This window comes from Bombina bombina, chromosome 3 (assembly GCF_027579735.1).
Source record: "Bombina bombina isolate aBomBom1 chromosome 3, aBomBom1.pri, whole genome shotgun sequence".
Lineage (NCBI taxonomy): Eukaryota > Metazoa > Chordata > Amphibia > Anura > Bombinatoridae > Bombina > Bombina bombina.
Genome location: NC_069501.1, coordinates 1,137,218,915 through 1,137,236,897, shown reverse-complemented (window position 1 = coordinate 1,137,236,897; position 17,983 = coordinate 1,137,218,915). Strand labels below are relative to the sequence as shown.

At 41.8% G+C, this 17,983-nt stretch overlaps 1 protein-coding gene across 1 annotated transcript in view; it reads right to left on the bottom strand.

Annotated features, from left to right (window-relative positions):
• Positions 1 to 17,983, bottom strand: part of MICU2 (mitochondrial calcium uptake 2) — an 811,360-nt gene that overhangs the window by 54,972 nt on the left and 738,405 nt on the right. Inside the window, exon 9 of the mRNA XM_053708516.1 lies at positions 13,074 to 13,245. Within this exon, the coding sequence (XP_053564491.1) occupies positions 13,074 to 13,245 (172 nt within the window). The remainder of the gene's footprint in view (positions 1 to 13,073; positions 13,246 to 17,983) is intronic.

The window sequence follows — 17,983 nt, the reverse complement described above, 5'->3', positions numbered from 1 at the left end:
AACGTGGAGTACAGCTATACCCAATTTTCAGGAAAGATCAGCCCAAACCTGCTCAGGCTTTTAAAATAATAAAATCTTGATAGAAGAAGTTCTTTAACAGACACCTAAACTTCACCTCCTCCTTGCACTGAAGGCATAGAGAATGACTGGGGGTTGTGGGAAGGGAAGTGATACTTAACAGCTTTGCTGTGGTGCTCTTTGCCTCCTCCTGCTGGCCAGGAGTGATATTCCCAACAGTAATTGCTGATTCCGTGGATTCACCGTGTCTTAAAGGGACAGTCAACACCAGAATTTGTTTTGTTTAAAAAGATAGATAATCCCTTTATTACCCATTCCCCAGTTTTGCAAAACCAACACTGTTATATTAATACAATTTTTACTTCTGTGACTAACTTGTATCTAAGCATCTTCTAACCGCCCCTAATCACATGACTTTTAGTTATTATCTACTGACTTGCATTTTAGCCAATTAGTGCAGTGTCTGCCACTAGCCACGAGCGTGATCACAATGCTATCTATATGGCCTACAAGAGCTAGCTCTCCCCTGCTGTGAAAAGTAAATAAAATAGAGGTGGCCTTCAAGGGCTTATAAATTATCATATGAGCCTTCCTAGTTTTGCTTTCAACTAGAATACCAAGAGAAAAAAGCAAAAATGTTGATAAAAGTAAATTGGAAAGTTGTTTAAAATTACATACCCGATTTGAAAAATGAAAGTTTTTTTTGGACTTGACTGTCCCTTTAAGAAAGAAATAATTGTCATACTTTTGGAAGGTAAAGCTGACATTATTATAAAGGGTTAATAATACTGTGGTACCATAGAGAACATCAGCTAATAACCATAAGGGGCTAAGATCCCCATAGCTTGCAGCTTTTAATTCTGCTTTTATACAGTGATTCAGAGGCTTTAATCATCCTATATAATAAAAGGTCAGGTATGTTTGACAGATGCAGTCATGCGCAGTAGAGACTTCACCAAAAATCTTAATTTCTACAACAGCACATAAATACGATGCGCTGTAATGTCCCCATGTTTACTTTGTTTTTGCCTCTGCCTGTAGGGTTCAAGCGGGTGCCCCACCGATCCTCTGGCATCCACCCAAAGTGAGCCTTGTGGAATGAGGTTTACAAGGGAGGCTTCGCCCCCCTTGAACCCCCCAGGCGGAGGCAAAATGATAGTAAAGATGGGACATGACAAATGATGGGAGAGAGCAAAAGAGAGGGGGGGAGAGAGAGAGAGAGCAAAAGAGATGCGCGAGAGAGAGCAAAAGAGATGCTAGAGAGAGAGAGCGCAAAAGAGAGGGGGAGAGAGCAAAAGAGAGGGGAGAGAGAGAAAGCAAAAGAGGGGGGAGAGAGAGAAAGCAAAAGAGAGGGGAGAGAGAGAAAGCAAAAGAGAGGGGGAGAGAGAAAGCAAAAGAGAGGGGGAGAGAGAAAGCAAAAGAGAGGGGGAGAGAGAAAGCAAAAGAGAGGGGGAGAGAGAAAGCAAAAGAGAAGGGGAGAGAGAAAGCAAAAGAGAAGGGGAGAGAGAAAGCAAAAGAGAAGGGGAGAGAGAAAGCAAAAGAGAGGGGGAGAGAGAAAGCAAAAGAGAGGGGGGAGAGAAAGCAAAAGAGAGGGGGGGAGAGAAAGGAAAAGAGAGGGGGGGAGAGAGACAGAGCAAAAGAGGAGGAGCGAGAGAGCAAAAGAGAGGAGGAGCGAGAGAGCAAAAGAGAGGGGGAGCGAGAGAGCAAAAGAGAGGGGGAGCGAGAGAGCAAAAGAGAGGGGGAGCGAGAGAGCAAAAGAGAGGGAAAAGAGAGCAAAAGAGAGCAAAAGAGAGGGAAAAGAGAGCAAAAGAGGAGGGAAAGAGAGCAAAAGAGGGGGGAAAGAGAACAAAAGAGGGGAAGAGAGCAAAAGAAGGGGGAGAGAGAGCAAAAGAGGGGGGGGAGAGAGCAAAAGAGGGGGGAGAGAGAGCAAAAGAGGGGGGGAGAGAGAGAGCAAAAGAGGGGGGGAGAGAGAGCAAAAGAGGGGGGAGAGAGAGCAAAAGAGGGGGGGAGAGAGAGCAAAAGAGGGGGGGGAGAGAGAGCAAAAGAGGGGGGAGAGAGAGCAAAAGAGGGGGGAGAGAGAGCAAAAGAGGGGGGAGAGAGAGCAAAAGAGGGGGGAGAGAGAGCAAAAGAGGGGGGAGAGAGAGCAAAAGAGGGGGGAGAGAGAGCAAAAGAGGGGGAGAGCGAGCAAAAGAGGGGGGAGAGCGAGCAAAAGAGGGGGGGAGAGCGAGCAAAAGAGGGGGGGGGACCTAGCAAAAGAGGGGGGACCAAGCAAAAGAGGGGGGGGACCGAGCAAAAGAGGGGGGGACCGAGCAAAAGAGAGGGGGGGGACCGAGCAAAAGAGGGGGGGGGAGAGACCGAGCAAAAGAGGGGGGAGAGAGCGAGCAAAAGAGGGGGGAGAGAGCGAGCAAAAGAGGGGGGAGAGAGCGAGCAAAAGAGGGGGGAGAGAGCGAGCAAAAGAGGGGGGAGAGAGTGAGCAAAAGAGGGGGGAGATAGCGAGCAAAAGAGGGGGGAGAGAGCGAGCAAAAGAGGGGGGAGAGAGCGAGCAAAAGAGGGGGGAGGGCGAGCAAAAGAGGGGGGGGAGAGAGCGAGCAAAAGAGGGGGGGGGGGAGAGCGAGCAAAAGAGGGGGGGGGGAGAGCGAGCAAAAGAGGGGGTGAGAGCAAAAGTATGGGGGGGGGAGCAAAAGTGTGTGTGTGGGGGGGAAGCAAAAGAGGTGGGGGGGAGATATGAAACCCAAAAACAGAATTTATGTTTACCTGATAAATTTCTTTCTCCAACGGTGTGTCCGGTCCACGGCGTCATCCTTACTTGTGGGATATTCTCTTCCCCAACAGGAAATGGCAAAGAGCCCAGCAAAGCTGGTCACATGATCCCCCCTAGGCTCCGCCTACCCCAGTCATTCGACCGACGTTAAGGAGGAATAATAGCATAGGAGAAACCATATGGTACCGTGGTGACTGTAGTTAAAGAAAATAAATTATCAGACCTGATTAAAAAACCAGGGCGGGCCGTGGACCGGACACACCGTTGGAGAAAGAAATTTATCAGGTAAACATAAATTCTGTTTTCTCCAACATAGGTGTGTCCGGTCCACGGCGTCATCCTTACTTGTGGGAACCAATACCAAAGCTTTAGGACACGGATGAAGGGAGGGAGCAAATCAGGTCACCTAAATGGAAGGCACCACGGCTTGCAAAACCTTTCTCCCAAAAATAGCCTCAGAAGAAGCAAAAGTATCAAACTTGTAAAATTTGGTAAAAGTGTGCAGTGAAGACCAAGTCGCTGCCCTACATATCTGATCAACAGAAGCCTCGTTCTTGAAGGCCCATGTGGAAGCCACAGCCCTAGTGGAATGAGCCGTGATTCTTTCGGGAGGCTGCCGTCCGGCAGTCTCGTAAGCCAATCTGATGATGCTTTTAATCCAAAAAGAGAGAGAGGTAGAAGTTGCTTTTTGACCTCTCCTTTTACCTGAATAAACAACAAACAGGGAAGATGTTTGTCTAAAATCCTTTGTAGCATCTAAATAGAATTTTAGAGCGCGAACAACATCCAAATTGTGCAACAAGCGTTCCTTCTTTGAAACTGGTTTCGGACACAGAGAAGGTACGATAATCTCCTGGTTAATGTTTTTGTTAGAAACAACTTTTGGAAGAAAACCAGGTTTAGTACGTAAAACCACCTTATCTGCATGGAACACCAGATAAGGAGGAGAACACTGCAGAGCAGATAATTCTGAAACTCTTCTAGCAGAAGAAATTGCAACTAAAAACAAAACTTTCCAAGATAATAACTTAATATCAACGGAATGTAAGGGTTCAAACGGAACCCCCTGAAGAACTGAAAGAACTAAATTGAGACTCCAAGGAGGAGTCAAAAGTTTGTAAACAGGCTTGATTCTAACCAGAGCCTGAACAAAGGCTTGAACATCTGGCACAGCTGCCAGTTTTTTGTGAAGTAACACCGACAAGGCAGAAATCTGTCCCTTCAGGGAACTTGCCGATAATCCTTTTTCCAATCCTTCTTGAAGGAAGGATAGAATCCTAGGAATCTTAACCTTGTCCCAAGGGAATCATTTAGATTCACACCAACAGATATATTTTTTCCAAATTTTGTGGTAAATCTTTCTAGTTACAGGCTTTCTGGCCTGAACAAGAGTATCGATAACAGAATCTGAGAAACCTCGCTTCGATAAAATCAAGCGTTCAATCTCCAAGCAGTCAGCTGGAGTGAAACCAGATTCGGATGTTCGAACGGACCCTGAACAAGAAGGTCTCGTCTCAAAGGTAGCTTCCAAGGTGGAGCCGATGACATATTCACCAGATCTGCATACCAAGTCCTGCGTGGCCACGCAGGAGCTATCAAGATCACCGACGCCCTCTCCTGATTGATCCTGGCTACCAGCCTGGGGATGAGAGGAAACGGCGGGAACACATAAGCTAGTTTGAAGGTCCAAGGTGCTACTAGTGCATCCACTAGAGCCGCCTTGGGATCCCTGGATCTGGACCCGTAGCAAGGGACTTTGAAGTTCTGACGAGAGGCCATCAGATCCATGTCTGGAATGCCCCAAAGTTGCGTGACTTGGGCAAAGATTTCCGGATGGAGTTCCCACTCCCCCGGATGCAATGTCTGACGACTCAGAAAATCCGCTTCCCAATTTTCCACTCCCGGGATGTGGATAGCAGACAGGTGGCAGGAGTGAGACTCCGCCCATAGAATAATCTTGGTCACTTCTTCCATCGCTAGGGAACTCCTTGTTCCCCCCTGATGGTTGATGTACGCAACAGTCGTCATGTTGTCTGATTGAAACCGTATGAACTTGGTCCTCGCTAGCTGAGGCCAAGCCTTGAGAGCATTGAATATCGCTCTCAGTTCCAGAATATTTATCGGTAGAAGAGATTCTTCCCGAGACCAAAGACCCTGAGCTTTCAGGGATCCCCAGACCGCGCCCCAGCCCATCAGACTGGCGTCGGTCGTGACAATGACCCACTCTGGTCTGTGGAATGTCATCCCTCGTGACAGGTTGTCCAGGGACAGCCACCAACGGAGTGAGTCTCTGGTCCTCTGATTTACTTGTATCTTTGGAGACAAGTCTGTATAGTCCCCATTCCACTGACTGAGCATGCACAGTTGTAATGGTCTTAGATGAATGCGCGCAAAAGGAACTATGTCCATTGCCGCTACCATCAACCCGATCACTTCCATGCACTGAGCTACGGAAGGAAGAGGAACGGAATGAAGTATTCGACAAGAGTCCAGAAGCTTTGTCTTTCTGGCCTCTGTTAGAAAAATCCTCATTTCTGAGGAGTCTATAATTGTTCCCAAGAAGGGAACCCTTGTTGACGGGGATAGAGAACTCTTTTCCACGTTCACTTTCCAGCCGTGCGATCTGAGAAAGGCCAGGACGATGTCCGTGTGAGCCTTTGCTCGAGGGAGGGACGACGCTTGAATCAGAATGTCGTCCAGGTAAGGTACTACTGCAATGCCCCTTGGTCTTAGCACAGCTAGAAGGGACCCTAGTACCTTTGTGAAAATCCTTGGAGCAGTGGCTAATCCGAAAGGAAGCGCCACGAACTGGTAATGTTTGTCCAGGAATGTAAACCTTAGGAACCGATGATGTTCCTTGTGGATAGGAATATGTAGATACGCATCCTTTAAATCCACCGTGGTCATGAATTGACCTTCCTGGATGGAAGGAAGGATAGTTCGAATGGTTTCCATCTTGAAAGATGGGACCTTGAGAAATTTGTTTAAGATCTTGAGATCTAGGATTGGTCTGAATGTTCCCTCTTTTTTGGGAACTATGAACAGATTGGAGTAGAACCCCATCCCTTGTTCTCTCAATGGAACAGGATGAATCACTCCCATTTTTAACAGGTCTTCTACACAATGTAAGAACGCCTGTCTTTTTATGTGGTCTGAAGACAACTGAGACCTGTGGAACCTTCCCCTTGGGGGAAGTCCCTTGAATTCCAGAAGATAACCCTGGGAGACTATTTCTAGCGCCCAAGGATCCAGAACATCTCTTGCCCAAGCCTGAGCGAAGAGAGAGAGTCTGCCCCCCACCAGATCCGGTCCCGGATCGGGGGCCGATATTTCATGCTGTCTTGGTAGCAGTGGCAGGTTTCTTTGCCTGCTTTCCCTTGTTCCAGCCTTGCATTGGTCTCCAAGCTGGCTTGGCCTGAGAAGTATTACCCTCTTGCTTAGAGGACGTAGCACCTTGGGCTGGTCCGTTTTTACGAAAGGGACGAAAATTAGGTCTATTTTTTGCCTTGAAAGGCCGATCCTGAGGAAGGGCATGACCCTTACCCCCAGTGATATCAGAGATAATCTCTTTCAAGTCAGGACCAAACAGCGTTTTCCCCTTGAAAGGAATGTTTAGTAGCTTGTTCTTGGAAGACGCATCAGCCGACCAAGATTTCAACCAAAGCGCTCTGCGCGCCACAATAGCAAACCCAGAATTCTTAGCCGCTAACTTAGCCAATTGCAAAGAGGCGTCTAGAGTGAAAGAATTAGCCAATTTGAGAGCATTGACTCTGTCCATAATCTCCTCATAAGGAGGAGAGTCACTATCGAGCACCTTAATCAGTTCATCAAACCAGAAATATGCGGCTGTAGTGACAGGGACAATGCATGAAATGGGTTGTAGAAGGTAACCCTGCTGAACAAACATCTTTTTAAGCAAACCTTCTAATTTTTTATCCATAGGATCTTTGAAAGCACAACTATCCTCTATGGGAATAGTGGTGCGTTTGTTTAAAGTAGAAACCGCTCCCTCGACCTTGGGGACTGACTGCCATAAGTCCTTTCTGGGGTCGACCATAGGAAACAATTTTTTAAATATGGGGGGAGGGACGAAAGGAATACCGGGCCTTTCCCATTCTTTATTAACAATGTCCGCCACCCGCTTGGGTATAGGAAAAGCTTCTGGGAGCCCCGGCACCTCTAGGAACTTGTCCATTTTACATAGTTTCTCTGGGATGACCAAATTTTCACAATCATCCAGAGTGGATAATACCTCCTTAAGCAAAATGCGGAGATGTTCCAATTTAAATTTAAAAGTAATCACATCAGATTCAGCCTGCTGAGAAATGTTCCCTAAATCAGTAATTTCTCCCTCAGACAAAACCTCCCTGGCTCCCTCAGATTGGGTTAGGGGCCCTTCAGAGATATTAATATCAGCGTCGTCATGCTCTTCAGTAACTAAAACAGAGCATCCACGCTTACGCTGACAAGGGTTCATTTTGGCTAAAATGTTTTTGACAGAATTATCCATTACAGCCGTTAATTGTTGCATAGTAAGGAGTATTGGCGCGCTAGATGTACTAGGGGCCTCCTGAGTGGGCAAGACTCGTGTAGACGAAGGAGGGAATGATGCAGTACCATGCTTACTCCCCTCACTTGAGGAATCATCTTGGGCATCATTGTCATTATCACATAAATCACATTTATTTAAATGAATAGGAATTCTGGCTTCCCCACATTCAGAACACAGTCTATCTGGTAGTTCAGACATGTTAAACAGGCATAAACTTGATAAGAAAGTACAAAAAACGTTTTGAAATAAAACCGTTACTGTCACTTTAAATTTTAAACTGAACACACTTTATTACTGCAATTGCGAAAAAACATGAAGGAATTGTTCAAAATTCACCAAACTTTCACCACAGTGTCTTAAAGCCTTGAAAATATTGCACACCAATTTTGGAAGCTTTAACCCTTAAAATAACGGAACCGGAGCCGTTTTAAGCTTTAACCCCTTTACAGTCCCTGGTATCTGCTTTGCTGAGACCCAACCAAACCCAAGGGGAATACGATACCAAATGATGCCTTCAGAAGTCTTTTAAAAGTATCAGAGCTCCTCTCACATGCGACTGCATGCCATGCCTCTCAAAAACAAGTGCGCAACACCGGCGCGAAAATGAGACTCTGCCTATGCTTTGGGAAAGCCCCTAAAGAATAAGGTGTCTAAAACAGTGCCTGCCGATATTATTATATCAAAATACCCAGAATAAATGATTCCTCAAGGCTAAATAAGTGTTAATATCAATCGATTTAGCCCAAAAAATGTCTACAGTCTAAATAAGCCCTTGTGAAGCCCTTATTTACAATCGTAATAAACATGGCTTACCGGATCCCATAGGGAAAATGACAGCTTCCAGCATTACATCGTCTTGTTAGAATGTGTCATACCTCAAGCAGCAAAGGACTGCAAACTGTTCCCCCAACTGAAGTTAATGCTCTCAACAGTCCTGTGTGGAACAGCCATGGATTTTAGTTACGGTTGCTAAAATCATTTTCCTCATACAAACAGAATTCTTCATCTCTTTTCTGTTTCTGAGTAAATAGTACGTACCAGCACTATTTGAAAATAACAAACTCTTGATTGAATAATGAAAAACTACAGTTAAACACTAAAAAACTCTAAGCCATCTCCGTGGAGATGTTGCCTGTACAACGGCAAAGAGAATGACTGGGGTAGGCGGAGCCTAGGGGGGATCATGTGACCAGCTTTGCTGGGCTCTTTGCCATTTCCTGTTGGGGAAGAGAATATCCCACAAGTAAGGATGACGCCGTGGACCGGACACACCTATGTTGGAGAAATTTTAATTTTATAATTTGGACAGAGAATGTATTTTTTTTTTATTTATTTTTTTCTCTCTATGAGCCCTCTCTACTACTATCGGTGGGTAGTTAGGTGGGAGTTTGAGAAGCTGAGGTAAATGCTCAGAAATAAAGGAGTTTAGATCCTCATATCTTTTATCCTCGGGTATCCCTATCAGGCGTATATTATTTCTGCGGGCACGGTTCTCGATATCTTCAACTTTGGCCTGGATTGCATTTAGGGAGTGTTTGGTTGAATCTAACTTGGTGTTATGTGATGTGGTAAGATCTTCAAGATCTGAAACTCTCTGCTCAATTTCATTGATTCTGCCTGCAAACTGTCTAATTTCCTGAGATAGGAGAGTGATATCTTGTTTGATTTCTGACTTTAGTGCATCAAAGTTAGGGGCTAATGCTTCCGTTATTCTGGTGACTAAATTTTGCATGTCCAATACATCAGTTACAGAAGATGTGGTAAGACGTGGTTCTTGAGATTCAACTGAGGTTGCTATAGTGTTCTTTGCTCTCCTGTCTTTGTGTTTTGCAGTCATGACTGGCGAGGGAGTCTTAGCATGTGAGTGAAAAAATTTATCCATAGGATGCTTCGGTGAGTATAAAGAAAAAATCGTGTTTTTAGAAAAATTGTCAGAGTGCTAAAATAAGGGGAGAAAAAGTGAGGAAAGGGAGTGAGGGGAGCTGTGGGGAAATGTGAGGGGAGTGCGTGCTCTGCTTTAAACCCGATTTCGGTTAGTGAGAAAAAAAAAAAAAAAGAGGGGGGGGGGGGGGGGGGGTGCAATTACAGGTCACCGGGAAAAAGTTTTCCCAGGGGCCAGGAGGTGATTAGAGAGACACGCTCGCCAAGTCTTATAGATGTGATTTAGGGGATATTAAAGGGAGAGCCACTGATTCTAAGCAAGATTTCTCCTTTTAAGTGTTTAGTTGTTGTTTTTGTTTTGTTAACAGTACCCGCAACCCTGTGTCTTGGGAAACCTTACTAAAGAATGTCAAACTCTAAATATTATCTAGTTTTGTTTGATAATGAACGAATTGTTGTTAGATAGGAATTGTTTTTTAGATCAGTTGAAAAATTTTACCAGACATGACCATATGGTCCTGATAGGTGGCACCAGAAACTTGAAACCTGGGCAGCTCTTGTGTGACAAGAGCTGCAGTGAGAGAAAGAGAGCCCCAGAAGATGCTCAGCATATAGCATTAAACATTAAATCTGCATTCTTAAAATTCAGAGCAGGGATATCAGAGGAAAAAGAAATCTCAGAAGTAGATGCAGCCAGTTGGCCGGAGTTTGTTTTTATATGTATGACCACAGCTCTGGGGAGTCTAGACTATGGTGTACAGGAGTGAGATAGGGGGGTCGTTTCAGGTCATGTGTTTCTAGGTTACCTGTGGCTGTTTAGCCTACTATGTAGTGATCCTAGATACTAATATATGCAGCCATGAACTAAAGTGCAGCATTCGACATATACTTTCAACACTATCCCCCTTTCAAAAAGAAGTGACCAGAATAACCCTGGAGGTTTTTACAGACTTGTAGCTTCTGCCTGTTTGAAGCCTTAATCTATTCCATCCGTCTATATAGCATCAACTCTTATAGTGCAGTAAGATTTAACTCTGTGCAGTTATTTAAACAGTTATAGATATGTGTAAATTTTCGGATTGTTTTTTAGATCAATTGAAAAATTTTACCAGACATGACCATATGGTCCTGATAGGTGGCACCAGAAACTTGAAACCTGGGCAGCTCTTGTGTGACAAGAGCTGCAGTGAAAGAAAAAGAGCCCCAGAAGATGCTCAGCATATAGCATTCAACATTAAATCTGCATTCTTATAATTCGGAGCAGGGATATCAGAGGAAAAAGAAAACTCAGAAGTAGGTGCAGCCAGTTGGCTAGAGTTTGTTTTTATATGTATGGCCACAACTCTGGGGAGTCTAGACTATGGTGTACAGGAGTGAGATAGGGGGATCGTTTCAGGTCATGTGTTTCTAGGTTACCTGTGGCTGTTTAGCCTACTGTGTAGTGATCCTAGATACTAATATTTGCAGCCATAAACTAGAGTGCAATATTCGACATATACTTTCAACACTATCCCCCCTTTCAAAAAGGAGTGACCAGAATAACCCTGGAGGCAGAGAATGTATTTTTAAGCAACCTTCCAATTCATTTAGTTATTTAATTTGTTTTCTTCTATTGGTATTCTTTGTTGGAAAAGCATACCTAGGTATTCTCATGATCAGCAATGCACTACTGGGAACTAGCTGCTGATTGGTGGCTGTACACATATGCTTCGTGTCATTGGTTCAACCAATGTGTTCAAATTGTTGCCAGTAGTGCATTGCTGCTTCCTCAAAAAGGATACCAAGAGAATGAAGCACATTTAATAATATAAGTTGAAAATGTGTTTTAAATGGTATATTCTATCTGAATCTTGCAATAAAAATGTGGGGTTTTATATACCTTTAATACTATGTTTATAGAATGTATTATACACATTGTTTAATGTCCCTTTACACAATATTCATTTAGATGTTTGGCTGTAAATAACTATAAGAATTCTGTGGTAAAGTGATGTGTGTGAGCTCTTCAATCCATAACAGTCAGTGAAGGATTTTGAAAAGGCTGATGCTTTTAGATTGCAGAAGACACTACATATGTATAGGTGATTTAACACTATAAACACTAAATCACAGGGATTTACTGCTAAGCTCTTGATACAGGCAGTCTGGTTAGCAGCAAATAGATTTAACCATAGGCCACCTGTGCTGTGCATGAATAACTCTGGTATCTGAACACCCTCCTTTATTTGCTTGCCACAGGAGGAAAACCTGGTTAATGTGTTGTCTTCAAAGGCTGATTTGTTTGTTTTTCTAATTAAGAAGCAGAGGAAGAAAGAATCAATGCTTTTTTTGTGACAGGCTACATTTCAGTACAAAGTGTATATGATTTGGTAATAAATGCCTGATTTATATGGATGTTGTCTATTTTTTCCAGGTGAATTTTATTTATAAGGTTACATGAAATACTAGTAGAATCAACGAATAATTGCAAATCAAATACTTTTGTGTAAATGATGTGATTTAAACCTACAAGGATGAAAAAACAGGTAATACCTGATAAATTTATGTGTAATCATCATAGCAGCATTATATTATGATTCACATAGAGCATGCAATTTTAACCAACTTTCTAATTTACTCCTATTATCAATTGTTCTTTGTTCTCTTGGTGTCTATTTGAAAAAGCAGGAATGTAAAGTTTGGGAGACCATTTTTGGTTCAGTACCCTGGGTAGCGCTTTCTGATTGGTGGCCACCAATCAGCAAGTGCTACCCAGGTGCTGAACAAAAATAAAAAATGGGCCAGCTCCTAAGCTTACATTCCTGCTTTTTTCATATAAAGATACCAAGAGAACAAAAAAAATAATCTGAGTAAATGAGAAAGTTGCTGAAAATTGCGTGCTCTATCTGAATCAAAGAAGAAAAAATTTGGGTTTCATATCCCTTTAAGTAACAGTCTGGTAGGGAGCAGATAATGGTGGTATAATACTAAACCAGTAATCTCTGTATCAACTCTTTCAATAGTGAACCATTTAATCTCTTTGCTCTCAATGCACTATTTTTTAATATTTTTAACAAAACTTTAGATGTCTTTGGTTTACAGGAATACCCATATATGAAAAATCTTAGTATAAAATGCAAAAAATGCTGTGTAATTTTCAGACGTACATGATATTACTTCATGTGTATTTCAGACACACACTTAGGGCTTCATTATGAAGTTGTGCTGCATCTTCAGCCTCTGAAGGAGGTGGATAGCACTAGAGAGTTCTTGTACATGAAACCCCACATTCATGATTCTGCATACAATTTTAAAAACTTTCCAATTTACTTGTATTATCAAACTTGCCAAATTCTCGTGTTATCTTTGGTTGAAGGCGTAGCAATGCACTGCTGGGACTTAGCTGAACACATACAATGAGCCAATCACAAGAAGAATATATGTACAGCCACCAATCAGCAGCTAGCTGCCAGTAGTGCATTGCTGCTCCTGAGCCTACCTAGGTATGCTTTTCAATAAAGGATACAGAGAACAAAGCAAATGAGAGAATATAAGTAAATTGGAAAGTTGTTTAAAATTGCATGCTCTATCCTAATCATTAAAGTTTAAATTTTGCTTGACTGTCCCTTTAACTTCTGTCAGCAGAAGCTGCAGTATCAATGGGTGAGCACAGTGTACAGGTTCCGTGCCTAGGAACCTTGGCAGCCAGAACCTTCTTAAAAGGGGCCCATTATGGATCCACATTTAGCATAGGAGTAGGGTCCTCTAATCATTATGTTTTAGTCATCGGATCCTTGCACCCTTATAGCACAGCAGAGAGGTTTAATCAGGCATGGCCAATGTTTTAGCTTTTATAAGAAACAAAAGAGCTTTTTTACTCACCTCGCCCGGAGGGATTCTAGATTGCACATTTTGCCAGTAAATGTCATTATTCTCTTCATCTGTGAAGAAAAGCAGCCAGTCTGCAAAGTCTTCCTTCCTCATGAAGTTCATCCCTTTTGAGAACTGTATAAACTCCATTTCCTGCACTTCTGTTTGTAAATTCTCCATAAATCTAGAAGCCAAGTGGAATATATGAATCAAACACAGCAAATAAGCACAACTGTGTATATGTAAATGGATAGTTTTTATACAAAATCCAGCATAAAAGAAACAGAGCACTGAAAATCATTTACTAAATTGACAAAGCAAAAGATTTGGTTGTAACGTGAAGTTCAGAACAAGATTGTCCAACCTAAGGCCTACAGTAACCATTGCTTCAAAAACTGTTTCTTACCATATAGAGGTAATTTACAGCACTAAGCTACAAGTAGGGTCGCACTTTTGACATTTTTTCATAGAGGCTTGCAGGGAGGAACAGTATAGTGCTGTCCATCAGTATTTATGTGCTGCCAAGAGGCACAACACATGTTCCTCCCTGCACGCCCCACAGCATGTGTAACTCATAACTGCCCACACTAAAGCCTGTAAGCTGCCTATGTTTTGCAATAACTTCTATTTTCTTTTATGAATCCAACCCACAATCACTTCTAGATCATCTATTTACAATGTGAGCTATCAGAAATGAGGACAATTTCATAATGTCATGCATCAAATGTGCAGATTTACTCCTCCACGAAATGGCCATACTTTTTTGTTAGATACATCCTTAAAGATAGTAAATATCTTGCGATTTTAATATGACATTTTTAGTTATACTGTATGTAGTAAAATAAGTTTGTAATCTACTTTCCATGTTTATTTTGCCCCTTTTCATGTAATTTAGCTCTAAAAATTGGATTTTCTAATTACTAAAACTGGAAATGCGCACCACAGACTTATCAAGGCTAACCCTGCTACATAGCATTTCCTAATGGCAAAACAAGGAAGTTCTTCCTAAAATAATCACCAGATTGGTTCCTCCAAATGAAGCAAGTGGTAAGTGGAGTTTTACTACTGAAAAAACAATTAGATCAAACAAAATGTTAATTTGTTTTATAAATGAAGGTGCAAGTAGAATGTGGCCACTCAGAACACTGAGTAGATACAAGCGTTACTCTATAGTAGGCGCTAGTCAGGAGTGGGTAGGATATAATGGCAGCTATATAAGACAGATACTGGATGAGGTGTATGACCCCAGTCAGTGTGAGAAAATATGGGTACAAGGATTAAACAGCGCCTATATATCCTCTAAGGCCATATGGATAACAATGTGAATGAGAAAATATTAAACAAGTCAGTTCATATAAGTCCTAAAAGTATATTTAGTCCGAGGTGTATCTCCAATATACAGTTGATATGAAGTAATAGATGGTATTAAATACCCTTACCAGATATTACCCCAATCTAATGAGGTAAGTATGCCGCACTGGGGTTATGTGTAGGTAGTTAGATCTCCTCCTTGTATCTAGATGAGATGGATATTCCAGTTTCGTTAGCCTCCTGGAGTATGCAGGGATGTGCTTCTGATGGTAGATGTATCCCTTGAGCTTCCTATGTAGATTAGTGGTTAGCCTCTTGGAGTACTTTCTCTGTCTTGGTATAAACTTTCTCCGGCGTAAGGATACCTAGGAAGCATAGAATGACCATTGCAGAGTGGTGTCCGTCTCAGCGGGTGGCAAGGAGCACACTTCTGTAAGCCTTATTTATTCAATGGTGACGCTTCCTCAGACCAAACAAGACCAAACCTTTTTGGTCTTGTTTGGTCTGAGGAAGCGTCACCATTGAATAAATAAGGCTTACAGAAGTGTGCTCCTTGCCACCCGCTGAGACGGACACCACTCTGCAATGGTCATTCTATGCTTCCTAGGTATCCTTACGCCGGAGAAAGTTTATACCAAGACAGAGAAAGTACTCCAAGAGGCTAACCACTAATCTACATAGGAAGCTCAAGGGATACATCTACCATCAGAAGCACATCCCTGAATACTCCAGGAGGCTAACGAAACTGGAATATCCATCTCATCTAGATACAAGGAGGAGATCTAACTACCTACACATAACCCCAGTGCGGCATACTTACCTCATTAGATTGGGGTAATATCTGGTAAGGGTATTTAATACCATCTATTACTTCATATCAACTGTATATTGGAGATACACCTCAGACTAAATATACTTTAAGGACTTATATGAACTGACTTGTTTAATATTTTCTCATTCACATTGTTTTTATAAACGTTTAGACTTGGCTGATATGTTTATTTTATAGGTAGATAACAGAAATCTGGATGTGAAAGAGAGACACCATATTACAATATAATGCTCAAAAACAGCCCCCAAGATTTTGTTGATCTATTTAATTAATTCAACATCTAAATTTAATTTCATATAGAAACAATTCTTAAGTTGCGATCATTTCCAAACATTTGGGTATGCACTTTAAACTCATTTTTCTGCAAAATAAGTTTCATGTCATGTTGTAAAGGTAAATCATGATAATGTAAAAAATGCTCATCAGAGACTTATAATGCACATTAAAAAGAGATCCAGGTAAAATAGAATTTCTAGACCAACCTGGACTTTAGAAATGCACTTTTTAGAAACAATTTCTTTTATATACCATTCTGCCTTTTTAACACTAGGGGGTGCTACTGTTATGTAATAGAAATTATGACAAACAGCTGGAAAAAATCCAGGAGCAAGAGCCACACACATACAGGGCAACAAGTTGCCCAGATATGCAAGGCAAAGCTGCAAATAACTGTACCGGCCCTTAAGTATACTAGACAGCCAAACTGTTTTCAATTATATTCCTGTAAAATATTTGTGTGACGTTTATTCCCAAACTGATATGTTAAGTTATAGCTGCAGGCTACTTCGTGATTGAATGCCATACTCTCTGATACATGCTAGTACAAAACTAGAGAGGCAAGTTAAGGACCTAGAGTACAAAAAGAAGAAACACAAGCAGAAGATAAAAAGAATAGCTATTAAACAATAGCCTCTATTACAAGACTGCAAAAATATTTTATGTTTAATATATAGTAATATAGGAACCACTACATTGTTCTAAAGATAAATTTAAAAAGACTTTTACATTTATTTCTATTAACACATTTACTTTGTTCTTTTTGTATCCTTTGCTGAAAAGCATACCTAAGTAGGCTCAGGGTCGGCAATGAACTACTGGGAGCTAGATGGTGATTGGAGGCTACACATATGCCTATTTTCATTGGCTCACCAAAAGCGTTTAGCTAGCTCCCAGTAATGCACTGCTGTTCTGAAGCTGACTTTGACCTCCTTTAAGAAGATGACTGAGAATCATAAAATAAAGATAAATGACTCTTATAAAGCAGGGGACGTTTATAAAAAGATATCTAAATGTTTCTTACTTGTAGTTTCCACTGTCCAAATGTTTTTTAAGAAATGTTAGTTAAAGGGACACTGAACCCAAATTCTTTCTTTTGTGATTCAGATACAGCGTTCTCTTGCTATCTGTATTTGAAAAATAAGGCATCTAAGCTTTTTTTTGGTTAAGAACTCCGGACAGCACTTTTTTATTGGTGGATGAATTTATCCACCAATCAGCAAGAACAACCCAGGTTGTTCACCAAAAATGGACCGGCATCTAAACTTACATTCTTGCATTTCAAATAAAGATACCAAGAGAATGTAGAAAAAATGATAATAGGAGTAAATTAAAAAGTTACTTAAAATTGCCTGCTCTATTTGAATCATGAAAGATAAAATTTGGGTACAGTGTCTGTTGAAGTTAAGACAAGATATAGAAGACCAAGAAAAATCTCCAATAGAACTTCTTGTAGACTGGTCAGGAAACAAAACAAAACCCCTATATCACTGCCAAGGACCTGCAGGAAGATTTATCTGGCACTGAAGTAGTGTTGCACCTGTGCACTGTGCAGTGATTCTAGAACAAACATGATTTGCATGGAAGGGTGAGCAGAAGGAAATCTTATCTACAACCTCATCACAAAACTCAATATCTGAAATCTACAACACAATAAAGCAGGGGTGAATTATGGCCTAGGCCAACAAGGCCGGTGCCTAGGGCAGCAGATTTGGGAGGGGCAGCACATCTGGCCTATCCTCTCTTTAAAAGCCAGCACACAGTACAGTGAGCATTTCATTACTTGAATGATGGTAATTACTGTGTGTGTTGTTGCATGTAAAGGGCAGTGATTGTTTCAAAGTATATTCTTCTTTCTCTCCCTTCCTCAACTCCCTCCCTTCTTTCTTTCCCTCCCCACTTTTCTCTTCTCTCTCTCTCTCTCTCTCTCTCTCTCTCCCTTCCTTCCTTCTTTCCTTTCCCTCCCTTTTATCCCCCGCCCTTCTTTTCTCTCCCTTCTCTCAGGGATAAAATGGTATGAGATGCATGCAATTCAACCCACATGTATGCAAGTGTTTTGTTAGCCCATTTTCTTTTGAATTGTTATGAAAAAAACAAAAAACAGAATTTTGCAGCAGAATTTTGAGTGCCTAGGGCAGCACAAAACCTAAATACGCCACTGCAATAAAGCTAAGCCTGGGGCATTTTGGAACCAAGTGCTGTGGTCTGATAAAGCGAAAATTGAGCTCTTCAGCTCCAATCATCAAAGTTGCATTTGGAGAAAAAAACGGAGAAGCAGTTGAAGAAAAGAAACATGGGGTGGATCTATAATGCTTTTAGGGTTGAGTGGCTGCTAGTGGTGCAGAAAATATTGTAGTGGGAGGAATGAATTCTACTACAGATCTTGGAAGTTAAAGTCCCTAAGTCACTGAAGAACTTGAAGATAACGAACCAAAACACAAGTCAAAGTCAACCATGAACTAATACCTCCTCCTAGTGTTCAGGAAAGGTAATTCCCAAGAGT